General features: G+C 34.3%; 2 protein-coding genes across 5 annotated transcripts; one reads left to right on the top strand and one right to left on the bottom strand.

The window, feature by feature from the left end:
- On the bottom strand, nt 1-8,097 carry LOC146950908 (UDP-galactose/UDP-glucose transporter 5-like). 4 transcript variants are annotated; one of them, XM_085746854.1, is made up of 12 exons: nt 7,873-8,095; nt 7,528-7,788; nt 5,918-6,031; nt 5,716-5,808; nt 5,548-5,613; nt 4,619-4,717; nt 3,282-3,361; nt 2,709-2,821; nt 1,487-1,575; nt 1,214-1,300; nt 1,055-1,123; nt 1-521 (listed from the first exon to the last, which is right to left on the bottom strand). In XM_085746854.1, the coding sequence occupies exons 2-12, from the start codon at nt 7,654-7,656 to the stop codon at nt 402-404; spliced, it is 1,059 nt and encodes a 352-aa protein (XP_085602980.1). In that variant the 5' UTR covers nt 7,657-7,788; nt 7,873-8,095; the 3' UTR covers nt 1-401. The 4 variants fall into 4 exon arrangements, with proteins under 4 accessions (XP_085602980.1, XP_085602981.1, XP_085602979.1 ...); XM_085746855.1 differs by having other exon boundaries at nt 7,528-7,778; nt 7,873-7,996; XM_085746853.1 differs by having other exon boundaries at nt 7,528-8,097.
- A 985-nt stretch (nt 8,098-9,082) lies between these two features.
- On the top strand, nt 9,083-12,169 carry RIBA3 (monofunctional riboflavin biosynthesis protein RIBA 3). Its single transcript, XM_085746857.1, has 7 exons — nt 9,083-9,223; nt 9,318-9,621; nt 9,885-10,106; nt 10,205-10,530; nt 10,737-10,866; nt 10,992-11,288; nt 11,848-12,169. The coding sequence occupies exons 1-7, from the start codon at nt 9,168-9,170 to the stop codon at nt 12,037-12,039; spliced, it is 1,527 nt and encodes a 508-aa protein (XP_085602983.1). The 5' UTR covers nt 9,083-9,167; the 3' UTR covers nt 12,040-12,169.
- Nucleotides 12,170-12,335: the final 166 nt, after the last annotated feature.

The following is a 12,335-nucleotide window of genomic DNA, read 5'->3' on the forward strand; positions in this document are numbered from 1 at the left end:
TGATATTAAGTAATTTTAATTGACCTCAAAAATTACCACAAATCTTCCATCTTTCCCTCCTACACATTTTTGCTAAAACTGAACAAATACAATTTTGCTTGAGAAACGCATTATACATATCACAATCATTAAACATCTTTTGGCTTTAGTAAGGTCTATAATTGACTTCCCCTGTGGAAAAAAGCGGGGTTAACAACATCCTTTTTAAGTTCTCTATTGTCACGACAGGGATGCCAAAATCCAAGAATCTAGCCGCACTTGGCGCTGTCTCAATTTAAGTCAAACCAGCTATGTCTATCCATGATCTCAACACTGAATGTGCAGCTCTTGAACTCAAAATTGAACCCGTTCAGTTCAGATGTTGTCAGGTGTAAGGTCAGTATGCTTTACCTCCATATCAGTCACGGGTTGTCCTTCGAATCATTCGAATTCTCATTTTGAACAGGTGCTACAGAGGAGGTTGTCTTCTGAGGTGCTTTCTTCCAGAAACTTTTTGCATAAAGGGAACCAAAGACAATGACCTGACAATGTCATGCCATCACAATGCTTAGCACTAAATTCATCAAGGAAATGAGTGGAATCATTATATCACACATTTAAGTGTAAGCTTTGATCAGTATACATGGTTTGGTTTTAATTTTAAGGGGAATTAGTCGCTTTAGTCCCTGAATGGGAAAGGAGTAGTCACTTTAGTCCCTGAATGCAGAGAAATTGCAAAACAGTCCCCGAATGTAGACTCTGTTGGTCAATTTCAGGGACTAAAGTGACTACCGTAGTTTACATTCAGGGACTAAATTGACTAACGGAGTCTGCATTCAGGGACTAAATTGACTAACATAGTCTACATTTAGGGACTATTTTGAAATTTATCTGCATTCAGGGACTAAAATGATGACTCCTTTCCTATTTAGGGACTAAAGTGGCTAATCTCCCTAATTTTAATCAAAAGAAGTTCAAGTAGGGACGAACAAATGGTGTAATCTTAAAGTGCAAGCAAGGGCAACATCAACATGACTCAATTCATTATAATGTTCAGAAAAGGTAGAAGTCTTACGGCTCCAATCCACTGTTCCCAGCTAAGAGGATGAGAAAACCACACACACGACAGCATAATGCTCACCAACTGCAACGATTTGAATAAAACTTTATAAAAACACTAAAATATTATGCAATTATAGTGAAAATGATAATTAGATTTTTCTGTGCAAGTTACCTGTCTTGTGGTCATTATGGTCGCAAAAGTCAGAGCACCAAAAGTGCGAATTGTGTAGGAAATAAAAAATTGACTAATTGTTGCAACCTGTGTAACCCAATAATAAAACAAACTTCAATGAAATAGATGATGAAAAGGGGAATTCTTGTTTTTGACATTTAAGCCAAAGAAGGAAAAGCGCTATAGTAATATTGATGTAGATTTTAAAAATATCTTAAGACAAACAGAAAAGGAGAATGTGATATAAATTTAAAACAGATGTAATTTGCTTACAGTTGAAAGTAATGCTATGTCAAAGAAACAATCATGATGCCGATATACAAACTCTACTGCTGATATCATTTGTCCTTGTACAATAAGACCTGCATGAAAAAAATCAAATATCAAAAGAGTGGATTTCTGGCCTTGAAGCTGGAAGAGAAACAAAGCTGAACCAAAATACAAGAGAACTCAAATTTTAGAAAGAAAAGATTACTACTATTATTTAAATAAGTCTAGATAGTTTATACAACATTAAGAATATTGGCTATCAAGTTAGTGCTATTTAGCAGTTGGGACTGTGAGTATTCTTTGGTGAACAGCTAGCACATAGAAAATGAGAAAGGAAGGCCTAAAAGAAACACCAAATCAGCCAGGGTCAAACATTAGTACTTAATAACTGCGAGTCTTCAGGTGCAAGTTATATACTGTATTTTGCAAAGCACCATCCAAGACTTCTAGAAAATTTATTCATTGCAAACATTTACCCAAAAACATGACTCCAGCAAATAAATCATTACACTACCAAGTAAGATATTGTTAGACTCAAACCTAGGAGGAGTGAATGGGAAATATTGAAAATACTCACTGAAAATGGCTTGCAATATAACTGAATGAGAAAGGTGGCATAAGGGGGGTGGGCAGAAATTGATTTGGGAATCAGTGGAGTTTATTAGAGGGCGTAACAGACTTGGAGAGGGCATCTTGGAATTGAGGAAATTGGTGTCTGGTGGTAACTGAGCAGTAAGGTTGGCTCTCTTTCAGTCCAGGATTTCTTAGATTTCTTTCATTACTATCCATCTTATAAGGAGCTTGCTCCAATTCAGTAACAGTTTCATTTTCTTTTATAGTACGGGTGTACATTCTATTTCACAGGAGTTTCATCGCTGATCAGGATCTATTTTCCAGAATAGCACATATATCAGTTTGAATAGCACATATATCAAAAAAAAGGGCAACCTGGTGCACTAAAGCTCCCGCATATGCAGGGTCCGGGAAGGGGTCCCACCATTTGGTGTATTGTACGCAGCCTTACCCTGTTTTGTTTTACACAAGAGGCTGTTTCCAGGACTTGAACCCGTGACCTTTCAGTCACATGACAACAACTTTACCAGTTGCGCCAAGGTTACCCCTCTGAATAACACATATATCAGTTTCATTATATTTGCAAACTCCTATCATGTGTGACAAATATAGTGTTGAATATAAAAATTCACTGTCAAATTCTTAAACAAACCTGTCAAGCTAAGAAGACAAGAACACAATGTTGTATAAAATATCTGATTATGTATCTCCATGTCATAGCCTCTAAACATCTTATCTTGGAATGTGCTTGTAAAGCCATCAAACCTATAACACAACAAAAAAATGATTCAACGAGGGACTTGTATATGAACCACTTTTGGAGATAAATTCTTAAAACAATCTGAAATAAGCATGCATTCAAGAGCCTCGAAAAGAGTTTAAAATACAGATTATTCCAAAATGGGAATTTAAGTTTTAACTATATAATGCAGCTTAAAATAACCTGTACTGCTTAAACCAACAAAAACAGTTCATAACGATTATAGTTGCCCATAATAACTAAATTTTGAAAGAGGGAGGAATGAAAATTAAATAAAGGACATTATTCAAAGTTTACTGGATGTACTTGCCAGCAGCACTGAAAACAGTTGGACAAATAAAATATCTTCCGTGTCACAATGAATGAAGGTAGCATTGATATTCGGCCTTTTTTTCTTTTTCCCATATAACACATAATATATAAAGCCACTAATTGTAGAAAGAGATTTAAGTTCTGTAGTGATACCCAAGATAGCCAACCATTAGAAGAACACCCCAAACTGTATTTTCCCTTCCTCTACTGTATGGACTTATGTCTGTTCCTGCCTACAATAAAAACACAAGCGTTTCTTTAGCTTACTAAAGAATGATGCCAGCTTATTAGGTGATTATGCATCAGTGACTATATAATCAATCAGAGACTCAGAGTAAGAAAGTGATATTTGTTATGTTCTGCTTGCTAAATGGAACATGAGTCAGAAAACGAATGTCAACAAAGGCACTCTATAAGATGCTATAAGGATAAAAATATGGTCTGGATTGAAGGTCAAGATATCAATATCAAATCTGCAGCTCACTACTCCATTGTTCAAAAATGTGTGTTCTGTCTTAACCATCTCTCTCCCTCTAGGTCTTTGTCATCAAGATATCTAAGAAATGGCCCTCTTTCCCTCTGGTCCTAATTTATGAGTAGTAAAACAAAGATTGAAATTAGGAAGTGAAAAGTTCTTGAAATATTAACAGGGTGAAAACTATTTTTCATTTGTGTTGTTCACCATGTTTAAAGGAAAAGTGTGTCAGCAGAACAGCCATTGTATAAGGAATCCCTCCATGGTTGCACTTTTGGACCAACACTTATTTTGTTAGGTTTCAATAAGGGGGTCAACTCTTTATGCAATGCAATATCTGTTGATGGCTACTATTACAACAGATCATTGATCTTTGCAGGTCTTCCTGATTGGGGACCAGGAATCCAGATCATTGTAATCCCCTTTCACTGCGTGAGTCACTCGCTCCTAGTGTTAGTGCTAGCATGAGATCTATGGTTTCAGTCCTTCTGCAGTCATGGCTGGCACTATCATGATCAAGAGGGAGAGTTAAAATTTTCTTGTTGCAACCCCCAGGGGTTGGCCTGGTGGTGAAGGATTGGGACCCAGGAGTGTGCTCCTCTCTAGGTCTCAGGTGCCAACAATTCCTGTGTTAGTCCAGTCACATACCAAAGGAAGCCAGAGGGTAAATTTTGTGAAGGAGAGCTATGCATTACATGCTTATGAGTTTGTTCATATTTCTAAACTTCGAGCTCTTTGGGAGAAAAGTAGTGTATATAAACTTCTTAGGGGTGGTTTTATACTGATTCAGGATAGTAATATCCTCAGTTGAGCAACATTCTCGACATGTCCTAAATAAAAGCCCTCTTTACTTCAAAAAGAATAACAGTACAACCCACATGCAACATCAAATCATTGAATATGGCTACTCATTGGTTGTTCTTTGATAGAAAATGATCACATACAGCATTACAAATACAGACAGAATGATGATAAAGCAACAGGAAATAATTAGGGTCAAAGTTCAAACAATTACCGGATATAAGATAAATACCGAGCAGCCAAGGGTAACTAAAAAAGCCAACAAATAGTCAGGTCCCTTGTATCTCTTCTGCATGATAAGTGTACCCCAGACCTGTATAAGATACAAAAGAAGGAATATAGATTCAAGGTATATAGGTCAATCTTAATCAAAACAATAAAGAGGAAACAAGATTCATGGAATCAAGGAAAATGATTGGCATAGGATAGAAGGAAAAAAAAAATTAAGACCTAGACCAGCCACTATGTAAAAACTCTGCTACTGTATAACTCAGAAGAAAACATGGAAAGTCCTTGGAAATGTTCAGACCAAAAATATAAGTTATATATTGTTTTATGCATAAAATGTCCTTTTACATTCATAAACAACTTGTCCAACAAGTAAAATATCCTCTAGAATTTTTTAATCATGTGAATATGCAAAGGCTTAACAATTTTCCTTCCTCCCTCCCTGGTTTATTCTGTGAAATAAAGATGGTGGGAAAAAGGGAGGGAGAACCACAAGTATTTGACACCAACTCAAGAATTATATTCAAACAATTTTTTTCAGATCATTGAATGATTACAAGACTGTGAGGTCAAAAAACATATTCTAGTACCTACTTCATGGATTTGTGTTGTCCCCATTTAGTAAAGAAAGGGGACACTAAAACACTAAAAATAATTACACACCATTGAGGACACAAACACAAACACACACACAAAGATAGCATGAAACATTCATTCTTCAACAACAAGTCAACAACACAAGCAATTACGATTATTCTTCATCAAAAGAAGTAGCAGTGACTGAGAAGGTGAAAAATAAGCTACAGATCAATGATACAAGATAAATAAAAGACAGAGGGTTAATGTATATTGAAATCAGCTAGTCATCATAAACAAAATATACATAATTGGGAACAGTATCAAAGCTTGACCTACCATAACTGGTATCATTTTCGCACATTTTGCAAGAGTCTGAACAGGAAAACTAACATATTTGAGGGCCTGGAGAAAGAAAAAAATATGGTCATTTCAGTAAAAATGGTAGGCAAGTAATGTAACCGATTTCTTATAAATTCACAGGCACGCAGATATTATGTCTCTTACCTCATACTGACAAGTTGTGGTTAGAATGTTTGTTACCGACACAAGGGAATACTTATAAATGGGAGCCACTGGGTCCAATGCTTTTTTACTTGCCTATAAGAAATGTTCGAAATTATAAAGAAATGTTCAAGAAAGTTGTGTTACAATTCAAATACTGTTAAACATGTGAGTATTTTTGCATGCATGTAATGTATATACTTGCCAGCAAAGAACCAGCGGAAACAGCTGACGTCATGATGCGGTTGCAGAAAACAAGAAAGAGTGAATGCTTGAAATACTCCTTTTCTGCTCCATATGGTATTCTCATGATCTTTTCCTGCAAGAATAGACATCTATAACTCACTGAATAAATCTCAGACTGTAAGAGGGAGAATAGACATCTATAACTCACTGAATAAATCTCGGACTGTAAGAGGGTTTTGTGCTATCCATTTAGAGAGAGAGTGTGTGTTAAGAGTAATTTGCACCGGCCCATTCATACTATTTAATGTATGTAAATTATAGAGCAAAGTCTGTTGTCAAAAGCGGCCACACCAACCGCTATAGCGGAGCGTAGAGGAAAAATCAGGACTACCGCACCAGGCCGCGTTGCCGCGTGTCAGAAGTGGAAAGCGGCCAAAGTGGTCCTATAAATAGTAAAACAATAACTTGTACTAGTTGTATATAATTGGTATTAGCCATTTTCGATTTTGATATCCCTTTTATTTCATATTATGAATGTTTCATGAAACTTTGAGTAATGTTTAAGGTATTTTAGTATTTCTTTTTTAATAGTATGGTATCTAGTATTAAATTTATTAGTGGCCGCACCACCGAAACAACGCCCACTACGCGTCCCGCTACCTCACCGTGCCAATTATCGGGTTGCCGTGCCGCGCCGCATTTCCGCATTGACAACAGAGGAGCAAACTAAGAATCAAATTACTAAAAAGAGGAAATACTTGAACCAAGAGTATTAACAACCACTCATGTGTTGTTTGTTTATGCTACTGTAGTCTATATTTATTGATTTATTTTAAAGTTACAGTGCTAAGCACATTTTGGATAAACAACTTAATGAAACACTAACAACATAAATTCTTATCATATAAGTGGTTATGTTTAAGTTATTTCTATTACAACAAAAAAAATAAAGACAAATTGTTTTTATAAGCTAACTTGGGGAGTTTCTGAAAATAAGCTGAAAACAACTTATAGACATGTCATAAGCTACCTCAAACAATCTCACATATGCTTATGCCATTAGATAAGTTTAAATAAGCCAATATAAATGAAGCTCAAAGCTTAAACACAAGACTCAATAATGAGTCATGTTTTCGAATAGTGGTAGCAATAGCATTCCAAGGAAATAATAAAGTGTTATATAAGTGCTTATGTATACGTTATTATTTCTATAAAAAAAAAAATCAAACTGTTTTTGTATGATAAGTTGTTATATAAACTATCTGGAAAAGTTTATCGAAATGAGCTGAAAACAATTTATAGACATGTCATAAGCTGCTATAATAAGCTCTTGAAAACAATCTCACAAGTGCTTATCCCAAATAAGTGAATCTAACCTAAACCCTAAACACAGCACATATTGCTCATGTATTAAAATAATGACAGCTATAGTATTCTGAATTACGAAAGCAAGAGTGTTAATAATGATTAACACATCGAAAACATAGTCATTGATTAACAGATTACAAGGTGTTTGCATTCAGTTGTACGATGCGATGCAATGCAAGGAAATGAAGGATGCGATGTTGTTTTATTTAATATTATTTCAGAAAAAATATTAATAAATAAAAAAAAAAAGGAAAAGATTACCTGCAAGAGGCCATAGGTGACGAGAGTGAGCATGATACCGGAGACAGCGAAAATTCCTTTCCATAAATTATCTCTGAAACTAACCGCCGTGCTAGTGGAAGAGGATGATGGTGGTGGTGGTTCCGTCATAGAATTCAATCAAAACGGCGTCGGATGGATTTGATTGGATTTGGATCAAATCAAATGTGTGTAGTGTAGTGTAGTGGTGACTGCGGGACCCAGCTAGCTTAGACCAAGTTTTGTCTCTCTGTCTATGTATGTCTATTCATTTCATCATTCTGTTCTGTTAAAAGCAAAAAAGGAAAGAGAAAAGGGAATGAAAAAGAAAGATGAAATGAGACTCACTTCATGCGCAAATTGCTATCTACGCTATATTCGACTCGACTCTGCCACGTTATTTGTTATTTAATGATGACTCTGTTATTATGGACTCACTCACCTCACCACTTGGATTCCTATTTCTTCCCTTCACTCATCAATTCTAATTCAAATTAAATCAAAACCCCTCTTCCTTCCACTTCATTTAATTTCTTGCTCCGATCAATCCGTTCCCTCCCTCCCTCCCTCCACTTTTGTTATGTCTTCTTCTAGTTTATTTAAGCGGTCCCAGACAAAACATTGAGGGTAAAGGTTGGATTAAAATTTACTATATTAAATTGCGTTTGATTAAACCTTCTTTTGTAAATAAAATTAGTTTTCATTTTAATCATCATTCCATAACTTTTTTCATTATAATAACTTTGTATCAGTAATTTATTTCAATTTGAATTATACTCTTTGTATGAGTAATATCTCAAACTGGTAAAAGGAAAATGAAAAACTATTAGGTTGCTTCAATATAAATTTGGGCAACAAGATAAGGAGTTAAAAAAGAAGAAATTAAAGGAGAAAATTTGTATCAAAAAGATAAATGTTTAAACTTTTAAAATATATCAAATACACAATTTCAAGATTATATTTTTACATTTTGATTTTCAAGACGTGTTTTAAGAGCACAAGCTAGAATTTCACTATGAATAAAATATGTTTGAAATCAAAATTAGTTGGGCTCGCGCGTACTTAAAATCAAAGTTCATTCCCCTAAGAAAAAGTATTTGTATTTTAAATATATTTAGCCGACTAAACCAAACATGCACTTGATTGGAGTTCAATGTCCCACTCTCGCAAAATAACATGAATGTGTTGATGCATCAACCGTGAGTTAGAAATCCCGTATTAGATTGATAGGTAGAAGTTGAACAATATATAAATGACTCAATATATATATATATATATCTAACGTTTTACTATGCATATGTGATGTCAAGTTCTCTTGGTAGCACAACTCCATGACCCAACAAGATTAATCCAAATCATGCTATCCCACTTGTTGTTAAGCTCAACAAAAACAACGAGAAGTAACAAAAATACAAAAGAATGTGGTTCTTAGTACTTACGTGTTGCTAAAGTACAACCAGAAATATAAATATTGGATAATTGATAATGGTTCGTGGTGGAAAAAAACACACATCCATAACAAGAGGTGTACTTATTTTTCTATATTGTGTGTAACATCAAATAATTAAGAACAAAATTTTTGAGTATATACTTTTTCTTTCCTTCAAATATTTTCTAAGAATAAAAATTTGATATCCCTGCCTATGGACTCTGCTTCATTCCCTAGTCCTTTGATTTCCCACGTCATCACCAATTCAAGGTACATATTTTATTTCTCTAGATAACACAACACTATATTAATTGTTCCTCTATTTGTTGAACTCGTGTTAAATTTTTCTATTATTTATTCAAAGCTTGCATCGGTCATGCACTACTCATCATAGTGTAAGATTTGGCCTGTGGAACAACAAGGTGAGAAATTTGGCTTTTTATGCTATTGGGTTTTCTAAGGTTGGAACTGAAGACGTGTTTGATGATAGTGGTGATTTGAAGAAAAATGAAAATGGATCCCTCTTAAAAACGTTAGACGCTACAAATGAAATAACTGATCAAGAAAATAGCGATTTCTTTGTAAGTGAAGCTGAAGGTGATCCAGATTGTCCCTCTAAGGAGTACTCTTCCATTGAGCATGCCCTTAATGCATTACGCCAAGGAAAGGTTAGCTAGAATTTTATGTGCGTTCGTTACGTCTAATACATGTTTGGAATCACATTGATTCTAACAAAATCATAGTAGCACAATGACTTCGTTAAAGTACAAAATTGCAACTTTGATCAAAATCAAATTGACTGACATTTATGATAAATATGTTATTGAACATGTTCGTATTAAGTGAATAATTTTGAATTTTGATGACATTTTATTAAGTAATGGATTGATCTTGTTCATATCTAACACCTATATCAATATTTTTTTTGAAGTTTGTAATCGTTGTAGATGATGAAAACAACAATGTTGAAGGGAATCTTATAAAGGCAGCATCTCTTGTTAGTACCAAGGATGTGGCATTTATGATTAAACATGGATCAGGAATAGTTTCTGTTGGCATGAAAGAAGAGGATCTTCAAAGATTAAACCTTCCTCTTATGTCACCTGAGACTGAAGAAGAGGATTCATCTGCCCCTACTTTCACTATCACAGTGGCAAGTAAAATATCATATAGTATATTGAAGCCTAATGTAGATTGTTGCATATAGTTAGAAGCTCATTTAATTGATATTGTGTAATATATTATTGTTAGGATGCAAAATATGGAACTTCCACGGGTGTATCGGCTGCGGATAGAGCAAAAACAATTCTTGCTTTATCATCTCCAGAGTCGAAATCCGAGGACTTAAGAAAACCAGGTCATGTTTTTCCTCTTAAGTATAGAAATGGTGGAGTGCTTAGGAGAGCTGGTCATACTGAGGCTTCTGTAGATTTGGTTGCATTGGCAGGCTTGCCACCATTTTCTGTTCTCACAGCTCTTGTTGATGTTGAAGATGGAAATATGGCATCTTTGCCCAGTTTAAAAAACTTAGCATTGGAATATAACTTACCAATTGTTTCAATAACTGATTTGATAAGGTAAACAATCTTACTTTCATAATTTTTGCTTATGCAAAGTTTATGATCATTCATTCTTCAATTGTAGAAACAACTTGTGTATGATAAACTTTAATTGAACAAGCACTTAATTAAATTGTTGATCTAAACATATGTTCTCTTAATGTGGTTTATAAGCTAATCCAATCAAATTCGCTTAACAATATTAATGTATGTGACGCTTCAAGGTATCGGAGAAAACGAGAGAAATTGGTTGAAAGAACTTATGTGTCACATCTTCCTACTAAATGGGGTCTATTTCAAGCATATTGTTATAGTTCAAAGTTGGATGGAACTGAGCATGTGGCTGTTGTAAAGGTAAATATGACTTTGTTAATTAGATTTTCAAGATAAAACTTGTAACTTAGCAATTTATATATGAAAACCTAAGCAAACTAAAGAATAGTATTTTTCTGAATTATAATTTCTTATTGGTTGCTTAGGGAAACATAGGAGATGGGCAAGATGTTCTAGTAAGAGTACATTCAGAATGTTTAACTGGGGATATATTTGGATCAGCTCGGTGTGACTGTGGCCAGCAACTAGATTTGGCTATGAAATTGATTGAAGAAGCTGGAAGAGGAGTAATTGTGTATCTTAGAGGTCATGAAGGAAGAGGCATTGGGTTAGGTCACAAACTTCAAGCCTATAATTTGCAAGATCAAGGTCGTGATACAGTCCAAGCAAACATAGATTTGGGGTTAGCTGTTGATGCTCGTGAGTATGGCATTGGTGCCCAGGTTAGATCTTTTAATCACTTTCACTTACATTGTTTGTGTGCTTCAAATCAAATAATGATCAACTAAAGTAGATGGTATGATTGGACTTTCGGATTAGTTAATTTTTTTGTCTGAATACCGAATTTTAAAAAAACAAAAACTAAGTTTTACTTGAATTTTTGTTCACGTATCTTGCTTTGATTGTATAATAAGTTTATTTCTGATACATTGAGTAAAAAAAAAGTTTAATTTTGATACATATTTTACATAATTTTTACATATTTTATTATGAAAAGCATAGCTGCCAAACTCGCCACCAATAAATGTTGATTAGTAGATAATTGCAGATTTGAATTCACGTCTAAGCATATCAAATGTCGCTACAACTACCAATTGAACAATACTTATGCACTTCGGTGACATGTAAAACATTTTTGAATGTTGGTTGATAGTATAAAAAAATCTTCCTAGTATTAGTGAATACAAATCAAATCCTTGTATAATTTGCAATATTTCATAAAACTATTAAAAATGTGATTCCAAAACAAGCTATTATAAGTTGTATTTGATAAATGTGCAGATTTTGAGGGACATTGGAGTTCGAACTATGAGGTTGATGACAAACAATCCAGCAAAATTTGTTGGTCTAAAAGGATATGGTTTAGCTGTGACAGGTCGTGTTCCTGTGCTAACACCAATCACTGAAGCAAACAAGCGTTACCTAGAAACAAAAAGGACCAAAATGGGTCATATCTATGGGTCTGATATATAAGGATCTCAATGATTCAATTGTATATAACCAAGATTCATCGAAGAACACATAGTCTACACATAATACGACAGAATGAAAACTTTGTACACTTTTAAAATAATATTCAAAGGATGAAATTCATTTGTGAAAATTGTAATTCAGTTTACTGTACGTACAACATGCAACTAAAAATATTTCAAAGTACATTTGAATACTAGAGTTTTCTTTTACATCAATATGATATATAATACTATTTGATCAATCAGAAATTTGAACTCTACGTCGATCTTTGCTAAATCCGGTTCAAAAAAAATGTC

The sequence above is a fragment of the Medicago sativa genome, chromosome 2 (genome assembly GCF_051527215.1).
Source record: "Medicago sativa cultivar Bolivia chromosome 2, Bolivia_mono, whole genome shotgun sequence".
NCBI classification, from domain to species: Eukaryota; Viridiplantae; Streptophyta; class Magnoliopsida; order Fabales; family Fabaceae; genus Medicago; species Medicago sativa.